Source organism: Mercenaria mercenaria, chromosome 3 (genome assembly GCF_021730395.1).
Source record: "Mercenaria mercenaria strain notata chromosome 3, MADL_Memer_1, whole genome shotgun sequence".
NCBI lineage: Eukaryota > Metazoa > Mollusca > Bivalvia > Venerida > Veneridae > Mercenaria > Mercenaria mercenaria.
In genome coordinates, this window is record NC_069363.1 from 97316524 (window position 1) to 97333379 (window position 16856).

At 34.5% G+C, this 16856-nt stretch overlaps 1 protein-coding gene across 1 annotated transcript in view; it reads right to left on the reverse strand.

The window, feature by feature from the left end:
- LOC123523750 (uncharacterized) overlaps positions 1 to 16856 on the reverse strand; it is a 24664-nt gene extending 7808 nt beyond the window's left edge. Inside the window, exons 1-2 of the mRNA XM_053539865.1 lie at positions 16853 to 16856; positions 14126 to 15893 (exon numbers count right to left, since the gene is read on the reverse strand). Coding sequence (XP_053395840.1) covers positions 14126 to 15893; positions 16853 to 16856 — 1772 coding nt within the window. The remainder of the gene's footprint in view (positions 1 to 14125; positions 15894 to 16852) is intronic.

The window sequence follows — 16856 nt, forward strand, 5'->3', positions numbered from 1 at the left end:
TTGAACACCGCCTAAATGACGAAAATATTATAGTACGCTCAACTCCAAAACCGCAAAAAGGTACATTATAAGATAACACCAGAAATATGCAGAAAAAGGCGGAAAAAAAATACTGTTGATTCAGAAAATATTTAAATACATGTTTTAAAAAGGAACCACTTACAAAAAGGACAAATTTCAAACAGAAAGAAACCCTTCCAAAAGGTTGTAAAGACAAATATGATTTGGGCAAATTGTAAGGGCCTGATCACGGACGGCAGTGAAAATGCATGCTACCTACGCCCGCTAGCAGAAATCAACATTTACACATGCTACCATTACCAAAATATAATTAAGAGACATCCACACGGCGACGTTTATGAAACCTTCAATGAAACACAGAGTGCTCCTGTGTTACATTATTATAAAACTTCACGGGTGTACTTGTGGCTTGGCCTGTACTCGGCAATGGCTAGTATTTAGACAGTTTCTCGGAGTGACTATTGGCGTGCCACTGTTATTGTAAGTTGTTATTTCAGTGTTCAAACTGGTGCTTGTTATTTTCGCTGTGATTTCGAATGTATTCTGCAAACAGAAAAAGACATTCCATCATTTGGGCCAATATCATTACATGCCTTGTCTATTTAGTGACCATCAATGCTGAAAATATGCACGATTTTCAATTTCAATACTCAGTACACGAAACAGCAATACACAGTACAAATATTATTTTGAAAACTCAGTACACAGTACACCATCGACACTTATTTATCACCGATATCTCCGTCATTTGAACATTTACAAAGCTGAAATTTTGCACATTTTTTCTTTGTATGTAACTAAATAAATCGTACGATTCAGATTTTCTCCACAATGCAAATAGGTGATGGTATCAGGACAAAAATGTTCACGACATGCATTTATCAAATGATAAACTTGTCATTTTATCACAAATTTTAGCGTTTCTACTTAAATTTGACTTATTTAACACTTGTGAAGCATATAACCAGTATCTGCCTGGTTATTAAAAGTATTAGTAATGGTCTTTTCTTCTATAGTAGTATAATACAGAAGTAAATCGTGATTTTACTAACCTTGTTGACGAAAAACAATCACGTTTTCGGAAAATACCTTTTCAATAAATGGCAATATCTGGTGTACGCTTAATTCCTTACCGTGAGGAGATTGTCAACCGATAAGGGGAGGTAACATTGTGTTGGAGTTCGGCTATACATCATTGACTGGCTGAACAATTAATTTTCAATGATTATGTCCTCTGATTCTAATGCTTTACAGAAAAACTTCACTCATTATTATTTACATGACCAATAATCTACCCAATTTGCTAACTTACCTTATACTTCTAATTTTGACCCTGGCCAATTCGAGAGTAGGAATAGAAACTGTTTACTACCTCCTCAGCCACAAGTTATTTTTAGCAATAAGACATTTTATTATTCACAATGTAAGCATGTACATACTACGGAATTCCGTTAGGGCCATCGCCTTTGTATGTGTTGATCTCAAACGCGATACTCGATAGTACGATCATCGGATGAAAACGCGAAATCACGAAACTACGATAACGAAAACGCGACAACACGATGATGATAACGCGATACTACGATAACGAAAACGCGATAATACGATAGTACGATGATGATAATGCGATATACTATCGCGTTTTCACCATCGTACTGTCGCGTTTTCACCATCGTACTGTCGTATTATCTCGTTTTCGTTATCGTAGTATCGTGATTTCGCAATATCATTATCGTACTATCGCGTTATCACCATCGTACTGTCGCGTTATCACCATCGTACTGTCGCATTATCATCATCGTACTGTCGCGTTATCACCATCGTATTGTCGCGTTATCACCATCGTACTGTCGCGTTATCATTATCGCACCATCGCCTTCCGGTGCGTATGTGCATGCTAAAAATGAGAAGATTAGAAGTTTTACTTTTAGAACTACAGCTCCTGCTCTAGCGATAGGGCGATATGCAGATTCGAACGCGGGTGCTAGTGTGTGAAAATCTTGATTAGTATTGATGATCCTCCTGTAGCTACAGCTGCTAGTTAGTCAAAAGCAAAAAATAATTAACATTTTTCCATGCTTTTTAGCTTTCTTCAATTTAAGAGTCATTTACAGAAAATGAAATTAGGGAGACAAAGCGTGTTGGATGTTGAACCTGGTTCAAAATGCTGTGCAGATATAATTTTACTGCATTTCTCATTCCTGTAAAATCATAAATAAAATGTCTGAGTAAGGGGGCGTTAACTCACTTTTGGTTGTAAACTGCTTTACTTTTTATTTTATTTTTGTAGAAAATTGCCAGACTTTGATGCATTAAAAGAAACTATGTGCCATGAAAACTGCAAACAATATTCTTTGAATATTTGCGATGCTCCGATCAGTGTCAAACTCAAACCGATTGACCTGCAGAGTTTTTGCCTAAGTACATATTTGGTTTTAGCTGAAAAAACTTTTTACAACCCATTAGCAAGCAATAGAAATCATTTTTAATTTCAACAGAGCTTAAATAACAAGATAAATAGAAACCAGAACACTGGAGAGGAAATTCTTCTGTGCGCATGGGCACCGGAAGGCGATATTACGATGATGATAACGCGATAGTACGATGGTGATAACGCGACATTACGATGGTGATAACGCGACAGTACGATGACGATAATGCGACAGTACGATGATGATAACGCGACAGTACGATGGTGATAACGCGATAGTATGATAATGATATTGCGAAATCACGATACTACAATAACGAAAATGCGATAATACGATAGTACGATGGTGAAAACGCGACAGTGCGATAATGAAAACGCGATAGTGTATCGCATTATCATCATCGTACTATCGTATTATCGCGTTTTCGTTATCGTAGTATCGCGTTATCATCATCGTGCTGTCGCGTTTTCTTTATCGTAGTTTCGTGATTTCGCGTTTTCATCATCGTACTATCGAGTATCGCGTTTCAGATCAATACATTCAAAGGCGATGGCCCTAACGGAATTCCGTAGGTTTTAACCACAACTCTTCAAAATTCCTAATTGTAAAAATGTACTCTTAGATCACTGCACACAGTGGAGTTTTTCAAGAACAGCACATTTAGTAATGAACCTTCTGGCTGCAAACACAAATCGAGCCTTGGTTTTTCTTGAAGCTACCTGTAGGCAAGGTTTCACTCTAATATAAATTCATTGAGAGAACACATTTTTTAAAAATGTTTTTAGCAATAGTGATATTGAAATTGAATCTAGCGCCCAAAACACTATCTCAAGCTAGGTCTCCAAATAAATTTGCTATATACTACTTATCGTCAATCTGAAAAGATGTTAACAAGAACCACCGTACCACCAGGCATTTTCTATAACGTATTGAAATACTGTACGGAGACACTGGAAATACCATATGCCGACCAGTGTATTAAAATTGAACGCGCCCACAGAATAGGTAAATATGTGGGCTCCAAAACAACTACCCCGACAAAATGCTGATTAAACAGAAAGTAACTGAAAATGTGAAGAGATATGAAAACGCGAAAAAAGCAGCATCGGAGTTGTCCGATTCATCAGAAGGGTCCAGCCCCACAGATCCCATTCGTGTGAGCGAACAATTTCCCAAAATAATTCAGGAACGCCGTATATCATTAATTCCTATGTTAAATAAGGCCAAAAATGCAGGAAAAGAGGCATATCTTTCATATGACAAACTTTTTATTGACAGGAAAATATATACAGTTGATACTGTTTCAACCGTGAAATTCCACTAGGAATCTGTAAAGGGTTTTACTATGGAACATCCAAAAGGAGAGACTGTGACTTTTTGAATTTTGTTTCAGATTTTGATTTGCTCTTATTGACAGAAACATGGAATTCAATGAATAGTGATGTCGAAATTGAAGGTTTTGAACATTTTAATTGTCCTCGACCAAATTTTAACTCAAGATCTAAACGCCACAGTGGTGGAGTTATTGTTTACTATAAGAAATGTTTCAGTCGATATTTAAAACTGGTTTCCCTTGATTACAGGGGTATATATGGTTTAAACTGGATCGTAACTTTTTAAAAGTAGATAATGATACGTATTTTTGTGTATGCTATATTCCTCCTGAAAGTTCAAGTATGTACCGAAATACTAATTCACTATTTGAAACAGACTTTTTTGAGTTGTTAAATAATGATATTCGTAAATACCGTGACCTCGGGCAAGTGTATCTCCAAGGTGACCTGAATTCCTGCACAGGTGACCTGGCAGATTATATTAGTGACATACATTTAAACCGGTTTCTTGATATACCGCAATACAATATCAGTTCGTTCCTTCCTTTGAGACGTAACAAGATAATAACGTAAATAGTTTTGGGTCAAAATTGCTGACATTATGCAAGGAAAATAACTTAGCTATTGTTAATGGTAGGATTGAAGGGGGAAAGTGTACTTACCATGCATTGTTGAGAAACAGACCAGTGTCTAGTCTGGTGGATTATTTAATCACTAGTCCGGAAAACTTTCGTTTTATAAATGATATGTGTGTTTTAGACGTAACGGAATTTTCTGATCACTGTCCGGTGACCTATTCTATTGACTGTTTTTGTAATCTAAATACTGAACCTTCATGTAGAGATAGTACCTAAGTTCTTCAAATCATAGGTTTGAAGTTAAAAAGCTTTGAAATGAAGAGAAATGTCCATATATTTCTCAAAAACAGAAATATAGACAATATTTTAACCAGAAGTGCCGAGTTATGAGCATTTAATATTTTCATGATAACGAAAATTTTGTGATCAAGGAAATGTAACTCTTCTTGAACATGGAGAGCATAAACATCAAAGGGACATAATATAGTCAATATTTTCTAATTGGGTGCATTTGATTTAACATTCAACTTTGATCTGGATTGCTAAATACTGATCCATGATACTGTGTGCTAAAAATTTAGAACATCTGGAACAGTCTATTAACAGCAAAACTATGCTTTAGCAGAATCTAAATAGAGTTAAGCTCTAACTGGGACTCGAACCCAGGACCTCTCACCCCTAAGGCAGACACTCTACCACTTCCCTATAACAGCAGTACCTAATAGCTATGCAGTTTAATTGCTGGATTACATTGCGTGAACTGGAACAATAATCGGTGAACTCCGGATTATCGGCGTATTCGCTTTGTTACCTAACGGCAATTTTTGTGTAAAGAAAAAATATAATCTAATGCTGCCAACGTCATAATTGGTCAAATCTGCCCAAATTTCTCTGACGTGTTGTTCAGAGTATGAACTTATTAACTGGCAGTACCAGTGAAATATTACTTACACTGAATCTTTTATATTTGCCCTTTTTGCAGCTGCCGAACGGCAAAGACGATGAGATTTGTCCAAATATAAGTAATTATTTTACCAGTTTTGAGAGGATTTCAATTGATGGGAAATTACAGTTACAAACTAAATACTTTTCTGCAACACATGGAGTCATTAGCATTCACTGTCAATCAGTATTATGACTGAGATCGACTGTCATTCATTCATTTCAAAGTTTCATCTATAGACAGAGTCCGTTGTTTACATTTTTATCGTAACCGGTGCACTTGTAAAAATCACTTTAGTTTGAAAAATCAAAGTATGCGAGGAGCTATGGTACGGTCTCTACTTCATGTACTTATGATAAAATTGTGTGGGGTACTTAAAAAAAAGAAGCATTCCTTGAATTGTTATCAAACAAAAAGGCTGTTTTTGATGAATTAAATGAAAAATTATTTTCTGGTGAACTTGACATTAACCAGTGTATAAACAACTTCTCTAGCACGGTCCATGACATTTCTTACAATTGTTTTGGTAAAACAATAAAAAAAGATAGTAAACATAAAAAGAAAAAGTCTCTTTGGTTTAATGAAGAATGTAAAAAAGCTAAATCTGAGTTCTATTCTGCTAAACGAAATTATTTGTCGAACATGTCCCATGAAAACAAGGTAATTTTTTTATTTGTTATGTGACCGTCGAGAGATAACTCTTCCTTCCACATGACCATGTAAATAATGGAAGTTTATCCATTGCGGATATTGTTTTTTTTTATTTTATAGCAAATACCACGGTTTTTCTAGCGTTATACAGTATTTCACATATAAATGACGTCAACAGTGACGCCACAACTAGAAACGCTAATAACGTTCAAATACTTGCTTGTAAATGTAGATCTATTATAATATAGCATTATTTATCTATCAAAATATTTAATTACAGAAAACCATACCAAGCCCTTTGAGAGAAATTTACAACATTCTTACATTCTAACATTTCAATCTGCACATTTTGATAGAAAAAAAAATGAAAATGTGAAATAGCTTCCATTTTGCAATAAGCCCTTATTATATCCTCAATATACGCAGAAGTTCAAAAACTATTTCATTGTATATTAGGTGGGTGGGATATGGTAATGCATATATTTATTGATAGAGCTTCAAGCGCCTGTGGTATCAGGAAATATGCGCGAGTTCTGAAACAGCGAATGCATATTTCCTGATGCAAGGATAATAACCCTTTTATTACATACGTATCTACACGTATAAAGGTAATGTAAATATTTTGAATTTGTTCGATAGCCTGAATAAGATTGACAATACTGAACTAAATAAAAGAATTAATGCAACGCGGATACAAATTAAATGACGTCACACACCCGATATCATATGAAATTCAGGCGTCAGTGTACGGAAAAGATTTTGACGTTTCCGGTTCTGTTGTAACTTAACGGGGAATAGAAACGACTATGTAATAAACTGCAACATAGCTCAGTTAGGTAAAATGTAGATGACAATTTGACATAGGCAAATCGTTTTGTGCGTTCGAATCCTCATGAGGATTTTTTTTCAGATCTTTTTTTTTTTTTTTTTTTCCTGTTCGTTTTCATTTTTGTTCCCATATTTTCGTTTCTTTCTTTGATGGTTTGTATTTGCATATTTGTCTTTGTTTAACATAATATTGTGGTCATAGTTCGCTTAAGTGCATGCATTTAATTAATATCATCTTTGATATGATACTAAAACATTCTCATCTGCCACATCGGCTTTAGACAGATATATCTCTATCGTATTGTCACAGAGCACATAAAGGAATCTATTTTTTTAATGCAAAAATGAAATAAAAATTAAATGTTGATAATGAGTTTCAAACCCACGCGGCAAAATAATTGTTTAACATGGACAGTATGCATTACCTTTTAGCTACGTTGCAATTGATATTAAAACTATGAATTCATGGCATGATTTGGGAAGTGTGAAATTGACCAGTGGTACATACTAACTGATTTATTTTTTCAAGGTACAATGACAATTAATCAAACATACTGTGCAGAGGGAGTAAATCGTTGCAACGTTTTTGAAATCGTGGAGAAAATCAACATTCTTCTTGCTTTCTTATCAGTAGATTTTAGTTTTGCGTGCTTTGTTGGCAAATAAAACACGGTTCTGAGTTCAGATGCGTAGTAATCTAATTACGAAGGCCGAAGGCCAGAGTGATCAATTACAAAGCATCTGAATGAAAAAATGTGTTTTATTTGTCAACAAAGCACTCAAAACTAAAATCTATTTCCATTCTCACACGTTCGAATTACACCAGGAAGAGATACTAATATGGAAATCATTTTAGGCGTAAAAGGACGGAGTCAACCGGAATAGCCAAAAGTAGGTCATTTTGCGAAACGTGTTTAAATCGACGAGACAATACATGGTAAAATCCTTCCTTGCTTATATAAAAGAAAATCTTAAAATGTTAGAATACTTATTTTTACCTACTCTATCAATTTTCAGCGTCATACATTCACTCCATGCCAGACTTGCAGGAAATGTAAATGCTGAAAATTTTCACCCAAACTGCGGGCTAGTAGCTTTCATAGGGATAGGAAATCGTTCAATAAAGTGAACCGCACAATAATAAAAGTCCCCGATAATTTTTTTTTTTTTTTTTTTTTTTTTTTTGCACATGCGAGCTGGTAAATATCTCGAATATGTTTTTTTTTATGAGAGACAGTTAACCTTATGCTGCACTGAGTTGTTTGACAGAGGAAGTAGGCTTAATGACCATGTCATTTCAAGAGACATTAAAATTAAGATTTGAACTGATCTATGGCTTAAAATACAATGACTCAGTTCTATGTTTTATGAGAGAGTCATACCTATATTGACATCCCAAGTCTTAAGAAAATAAATCATACAGATATCTGCGGAAACCATTCTTATAAAACCAGACTGGATCTTAATTAGTTGACCCTTTTCACTCAAATTTAACTTGATCATACATATATATAGTTTAAAAAATAAATGCAAGAAACGCAACAACGCCAAGAAACTATTTTTCAACATTTGATCTTAAACTTAGCACCTATAAACTCCTAATTTAGCGATACTGCATGACAGTCTTAACTAAGGTTATTTGCCGGAATGTTTTTCTATTCTAATTAACAGCGGCATTGCTTTTGAATTAAATTATTCGAAACCACTGTCTCCGATCGATTGAATCATAATACATACAGTCCAGACCGGGATTTGAACCGCTACCCGTCAACTACCCTTCAAAATTCCTATTTTCAAGATCGACGCTTTATTTAAACCACAGCACAACGGTGGAATTACAAACTGAAGTAATGGTGACCTTCCTCTTGACCTTCTGGTTTATATGCAGTCCAAACCTTGGTTTTTCTACCTCTAGAAAAGCTGTATTGCAATATATCCAACTAGACGGAAACTGTTTTGTACTATGACTCCAAAACAATACCAAAATATGTCTTCATTATAACACGGGTGGTAAACGCGCAATACAATTATCGCTGGGAATACGCTTAAAATGGGTTGCGCGACGTCTGGTTGCGCGTAGAAAAAAGACAAAATTGAGGTATGTGAAGTTATGATTTTGCTTAGCATGAGACAAGAATAATTTTTCTCGAAAAAAAGCAAAATGCTATTCGACACAAACATGATAATACATCATATGTGTAAAATATTTTGTTTGTAATTTATAATTCGGCTCCATAATCACAAAAACCTCAGGCGACACGAAGTGTGAACAAAGTATGAAATCAACAAAAATGGCAGTTTCTGACCTCATATGCCTAATCTGAGGACATCTGATTTTTCTTTTTATAACTCAACTGTTACTAAGTAACGAATATCAAAATTATTTGCTTCAAATCCTGCTTACGGGGACATAATTACCAAAAAAAAAAAAAAAAAAGAAAAAAGAGTCGGGAATGGGGTTGCGCACCGGGGATGGAGTTGCTCGTATAATCATAATACATATAATGTATTCCATTCCCGGGGCGCAACCCCATTCCCGATTATTTTTTGCCAATCCTCCCCAAATCAACATTTCATTCAAGTGTATGTAATATTCATGACTGTTTTTAACGTGTTTGATCATTAGAATCGTCACACTTCGCAAGAGTTAGAAAATTTGCACTTTTCATGATTCCATACTTTTTTGACAGTTCGAGCCAGCAGAGTTTTCGTGATAATAGAGCGGAGTTTTAAATGAATAAGTTGGTATTTCACACATATGATCTTCATTCATTTTTGTGTCGAATAGCATTTTACTTCTTTCGTAACACTCGTAAATGTGTCATTATTTACAAAAACAAAAACCCACCTACCTCCATGTTGTATATATTGATGTGCAACGCCAGCACAACCCATTTGAAGCGTATTCCCAGTGGGAACTGGATTGCGCGTTTACCACCCGTGTATAAGCTTGGTTTATTCTAAGTTTAATGATAATACGTCAGTCTGCAGTTATGGATAGGAATTCCGTTGGACGACATACCGCAATCTAATATAAACCATTATTTTAAGAAAAACTGACTGACAAGAACAGCAACGAACTACGTGCGACAGGAGAACTTAACAATGCTTAATGACGGTTTACAGCTGGGTGAATGAGAACGAGTTTATTATGTTAAAGTTAAATAATAGTGATAACACAGTTGGTGATAAAATCTATGTAAGGAGTTTGGATGCTCTCTATATGTTACGCTGAAATTTAAAGAACATGTTAAAACGAAATGTTGTAAAACTTAAGGTTTAGGGTATTCGTAAATTTATAAAGGACGCAATAGAAATACTTCTTTTGTAATCAGAAATATGTGATTGTAATGCTACATTGTAAAGGCGAGCATTTTGCAAGAATTACACTGGTAAGGCACCAGGACAGATAATTTGTGAAATACATACGCCCGATGGTGTTTTGGATATAACGGGGAGAGCATATTTTCTGCCCCAAGTATGCTTGACATGTGCGAATTAATGAAATGTGACAATTACTGTAAACCTAGAAATATTCGCGAATACTATATTTTAGAGACTTATCCGGCCTAAGCCCTCTTTACACAAGGGAAACAATCTGTTTATACAGTGAAATTGTTGAGTGAACACCGTCCTGTCCATTTTAAACCAGTAAGCTATCTATGCCACCTGTTATACATGATAACACAGTCATGCATCTGATTGTCCTGAAATTGTTTTCTTTCATTTTCTCATATTTCTAGATATTTTCCCCATACTTTGACGCATATATATGGATAGCAGAGATCATTCTCTTTCCAGCAATAGCTTGTGAAATTCTGTGGGTTTTAACATTTTAAAAACAAATCGTCTGTTTGTAGACAAATTTCACCACAAAAATGTCACACTTCCTTACAGCATTAAATGATTTGATCTTTTCATGTTTTACTTTTCAAAGTGCTGATATTTATCGTAATTGCTTCTAATTATGTATGATTTTTTTCGTGCCTAGAGGTAAAATGTGCATGCTTTGCATGACGTACTATGTACATAGTCACCTAAGCCTACAATAAAGTTATAGCGGAGTTGTCACCATTTTTCCAAATATTTTACGCAGGATAATTTTTTCAGCTCAAATAACTCTTTTTTTTTTGAAAATGATATCTGAAATATTTTTTAAGACTTTGTTCTTTGACGCAGTTAGCTACACATATATCTAAAATAGATAGTGCCTACCTTGAAGTTTGTATTTTTTAGTTACAATCTCTATATATTTCGCATTTTTCAAGACGTGGACATTTTCGGATACAAATATTCGCGGAATCATATCCGTCGCGAATCTCGCGAAAATGAAGTCACAAGTTTGTAAAGGACAAGGAAAGCCTGAAAATAAGTTAATTTTATATGAAAGCCGTACTCAAGCCCTTTATAACGCTGAAAGAATTTTTAAAATCGGACCACTATTGAAACAGATATGGCATTTGAAATTTAAGAAATTTACTGATCATGGAGGCAGCCATTTTATGTGTTTATGACGTCATTTACACACTGTTGAATTCTTAATTTAGCAAATAACCTTTTAAATAGATTAATTTTATATGTTTCTTCAGTGTAAGATGTAAAGCATAGTAATTTCTTTCATTATAGCTGCAAAAAGTAGATAAATTATTTTACAGAAATATGTAAATACAATTCAAATACGTGTCTAGAAATTTTATAATTCCGTCATTTTGTTTTTTATTGCCATGGAAACAAAATGGCCGCCATTTTGATCAAATATTTAAATGCTCATAACTTCCTCATTTTTAATCCGATTTTGAAAATTCTTTCACTTTTTTTAAATGATTACAGAAATACCAGCAAACTGAATTAACTTTAAAACAGCATTGCCTTTCCCTTTGTTTGTTTTGGGTTTAACGCCGTTTTTCAACAGTATTTCAGTCATGTAACGGTGGGCAGTTAACCTAACCAGTGTTCCTGGATGCTGTACCAGTACAAACCTGTTCTCTGCAAGTAACTGACAACTTCCCCGCATGAACTATCAGAGGTGGAGGACGAATGATGTCAGACACAATGTCTTTTATCAAATCGTCACGGAGAACACACGCCCCGTCCGGGGATCAAACTCGCGACACCGCGAAATGAAACAAGAGCCATACGTTTGTCCAACTGACATTAAGGTGCAAAAGTATCTGATTTTTTGGTAAATTATTCATTCATTTTTTATTGTAAACATGAGGGTTCTATTCTTTTATAAAGGATTAGAAGTTCTTAATTTTTCACTCGTAAGTATATGTACTAATGTGGTGGGTGGGGTACATCAACCCCCTACGTTTTACACTTGATTCGGTATATAAAACATAGAGTAGCATTATTTGACAACCAAAGTAATTTTTTTTATTATTTCAGGCATTAAAAGATAAGATTTATTATACAAAATGTCACATAAATTTCTTTTTTACCATCAAAATCAGCGTTATCCCTATGCAATGCTAAAGTGTATTCATTGGGCACCAACGTTTTTAAAATCGTCATTTAAGTTTACTGACATGTTGCTAAGACCGACATCCATCCATAAACGGTTCCTGAATGCTAGTATCATCATGGTATAGCTCAACCTTTGCCCATGATTTTTTTGGCCTTGGCCCACGGACCATAAGTATAAATTAGTTACGCGTACTTATTTTAGTCAAATATGGCATGTTTGTCAAACAATGCCAAATTATATATGTATGTCATTATTTTTGTACAGAACAGAAAAGAAATTTTATTTATAACTTGCCTTGAACATAGTTCATCGTCACATATACTGTACATACATGCGTGTATATACGAAAGAGTATATCAATGTAATCAATGTAAATACATGTGAAATAAACCGTAAACTAAATACATGCTGAATTATTTTAAACTGCACCTATTAATTCTTAACTCGCTTCAAATTTAGTAACGAGTGATTTTTGACTTCATTAATAAATTTAGCTAAAAATGGTAGAATGACAATTTATACATATCAGTGAATGAGTACGTTTGTATGTTTGTTATTGTTATTCAATGTCGTGCCATTCATATTCTAAAATCTTCTGTTGTTATGACTTAGAATATATATGGGACGACACTGAATAATATTATCAAAGATACAATAATGATAACGAAATATAGAATAACAATAATGACTTTTACCATAAGAATGTCGAACATACAATAACGACATATAGAATAACAATGGTAAGACTTAGAATATGAATGAGACGACATTAAATAACAGTAACATAGAAAAAGTGTACAGACATACAGTAATAATAAAGTAGATTATATAATTTAGCTACGTTTGACATGCCATAGTCAAAGTGACTATATGAATATTAAAACTCTTGTATTATATTTGTCAAAGGTGTGTAATTACAATTATTATGTTGAGCGGAAAATTTTATTATTACCTCCCTTTTCCTATATTGGTTGCGCAACCAAGATATATCTTAAATAAATGAATTGAGAACACTTTCCTTTTGGTACAGATTATTGAAATATCCTAAAATTCATCAAATGCAAATTATACTCTCCCTATGAGGAGGCAATAAAGATATCTATCTATCTATTCTTAAATGTGACTGAACATACTTTCAATACTGACTGATTACAATATTGACCGATCTTCCTTGATCTTATCAATGACATAGCAACAACACGATAACGCGGAGAATAAAACACTCCACGGATTGATAACAGACAAGAGCAAAGCAATATCAGTGATACCAATTGTTTAAACGATCTTGGTCGAATGTGTAGGGTTTTATATTTTCCTAAGCATGCTCTACTGGATCTTGTATAAGACATAATAATATTTGTAATGAAAGCAGTTATCAGTGGAATGAAAGTCAATAACGATGAAATAAGCCATGTGTTCAAAGGAGAAATCCAAAATATTGCAAAATTAGTTGTTCAAAGTCCAAGGTAAAAACAATATGTATCAGGCTGCTTTCACCCAATACACAAAAACGGGTCTGCCATGCAGGCTTATTTGGCAGATTATGGACACTGCAACTAACCATAAACTCAAACCAGGAAAAATTCCATGACGTGTTTAAAAAAACTTCAAAGGGCCTGTTGGAGTGTATTATTTGAAATATGGTCTATAAAGCTGTCTTGGGTATCTAAGCTGATGATAAGTGAGTTAATCAGTGCGTCTCGGGGTTCTTCTGAATAACTGACACTAGTGCACCTTGTCATATGCTTGTTTTGGCAGCAGGAATGTTGAACTAACAACAAATTAAAGAACTATCATTTGATTTTTATCATGTTTCAGGCTTGTAATTTTTACAATAACAAAATAGTCTTAGAAAGGAATCTTGGACGCACTGTGACTGGTTTCCATATCTGTCTAGTCGGGATGGTTCACCAATCATTGTCATTTCATTTGGGACTCCTTCCGGTCCAAATTCTGAAAAGTCAACAGTTCCTTCAAAATATGCGAATCCAGGGATAGTATGGAATAGTATATAATAACGACCAGTTATATCTTGCTTTTTTCTGAAGAATAATTGGTGAAAAAATCCTGGGTGAGTTTGTCCATTTGGTGTATTATCTTGATCACTGTTTGAATACGAAACCGAGGCTTCTGTTACATTATGGAGGGAAAGGGTGCAACACACATCTTTGTTCTTTGATAAAATGTCATTGATTCCTTTCACAAGAAACTTGGCCATTGATAGCACAACATCACTTGTTGTTGAGATATTAACCTTTTCTTTACAGGTGCAATATTTCTCTTCAATGCCGGCATCAGCACATGTTCTCTCTAATGGAATATTGTGGAATAAGTTCCTTCGAACTAGTTCTGTTTTGACAGGCTTCGTCTTTTGTTCAGAAAATGCTACATCTTGAATTAAATCTAACATTGTTTGATACATGTCATAATGAGTACTAAGTTTTTGTGTATTTTCAGACAATGTCGTATGTAACCATTTATACTTTTCTTTTAGAAATTTTGGAACATGAATCATCAGCCATGGTTTGTTGTTTTCAGCCCTGCCCACATGGGTCAAAGAAGCTCCACCTATCCGGTAGCCATGGTCACTGATAACGGCAAATATTGCATTTTTGGTTTGATTTGTGTACTTCACCCATTTCAGAAAATCCAATAAAGACTCGTCGCCGCGACTTAGTGTTGTAAACTGTTCATGGCATACTTGATTATTCCAGAAATACACATATTTTCTTTTATTGATATACCTATTAAGAAAGCCTTTCAAATACTCAATTTGTATATCAAAATAATTCTTCACACCATAGCAATCCCATGATGGTTTCCCCAAATAATCAATAATTTTCGGCTCGAATTTATGCATTCCTAGTGTATATGGACGGAAAAAGTAATCTGTGGGTATATATTTAAAACCACTTTTTACAAAATTAAACGTTGAAATATCGGGCCTATCCTCCGCAAAGAAGGTAGCAAAATGCTGTATGACTTTCTCGTTCCAAATCAAAGGCATAGAATCTACATGTTTTCGCAAATGTTGAACTAATGGAAAGTTTCTGTGAGACTGGCCTGTTAATAGTGGTACCAAGTTAGGCCATGTGTTTTCACCAACTTTGCTATAACCTTCAAAGTCGTATGCGTCGAATTCATCCAGTAGAAATTTGTAAGATTTCGGAAGATTCCGTAACGCATGCGACCGCGAAACCGAGTCTATTCCAAATATTATCACACTGAGTTTTTCTTGGTTTTCATTTTCTATGTCGTCACTGTGTTTAGCATCTTCATTCCAAAATGAGTTAAAGTGAAGGTAATCGTACAAAACAATTTTTGTTGAATTGAAGCATTTTACACGGAACACGTGACTTTTCACAAACACCGGTACCACAAACATCACTTCCGGTTTGAACGTCACTTCCGTATCTCCATCTTCTCTTTTCATAATGCTATATGAACAATTAAGTGACGTTTTGTCTAGTTTGTATATCCTCATCACTGTGGTATTGAACTGTAAGTTACCTTTACTATCAACGAACATCAATTGCTGGCGATTCGAGCATTTAAGTGGCGGTGGGTCAACCAAATAAGGCTTCAAAGATTCGTCCCATGGATCTAATTTCTCTATCTTACACGGTCTTATTTCAATATCTGAAAGTTTATTGGGCAATACATAAATCCATGAATAAACTAATAACACGGAACCTAGAATTAGTGAAAGTCCGAATCGCTTACAATTTCCCGAGCACCGTTTAAGCTTCCGAATCATTTTCTGAAACAGTATTCGAGTTTTTTCCTCAGTCACAAGTTATTTTTAGCAATAAGACTCACATGAACAGTATTCAAGAAAACGTAACCATTTTATTATTCACTAAGTTAGCATATAGATACCAATGTTGCTACACTCTTGTGTTTACTTCAATTGATAGAAGTTCACATTTATCTTTATTTTCATCGTTATCTCTTTTGACCCGGATTAAAGCTTGATACCATTTAGTACAAAAAATGATTAATGATTGGTTTAAAATACGATAACATCGCGCAATACGTCGTATATTTGTATTTAGAAAATGCATTTTTTAAACAATCACTCAGTTATCGTGTCCTGTTATGGTGAAAATCAACTTGAGACCCCAGATAAACAGAAACCATTACTTCGTTCGCACGTTTACGGCAAAATGTTTCTATCTCTCCAAAACTCCATAGAATTTGGGTATTGTGGACCAGTGGTACAAAACGATTTATTTTTGCAAGGTACAAAGACAATTAACCAAACATATTGTGCAGAAGGAGTAAATCGTTGCAACGTTTTTGAAAACATGGAAAAAGCAACATTCTTCTTGCTTTTTACCAGTATCTAATTGTTTTATTTGTCAACAAAGCAGTCAAAACTCAAATCTATTTCCATTCTCACACGTTCGAATTACACCAGGAAGGGATACTAATCTGGAAGTCATTCTTAGGACGTAAATGGACGGAGTAAACCGAAATGTCCAAAAGTAGGTCATTTTGCGAAACGTGTTTAAATCGACAAGACAATACATGGTAAAATCCTTCTTTGTTAATATATAAGAAAATCTTTTAACAAATGTAAGAATAGTTATTTTTACCCAT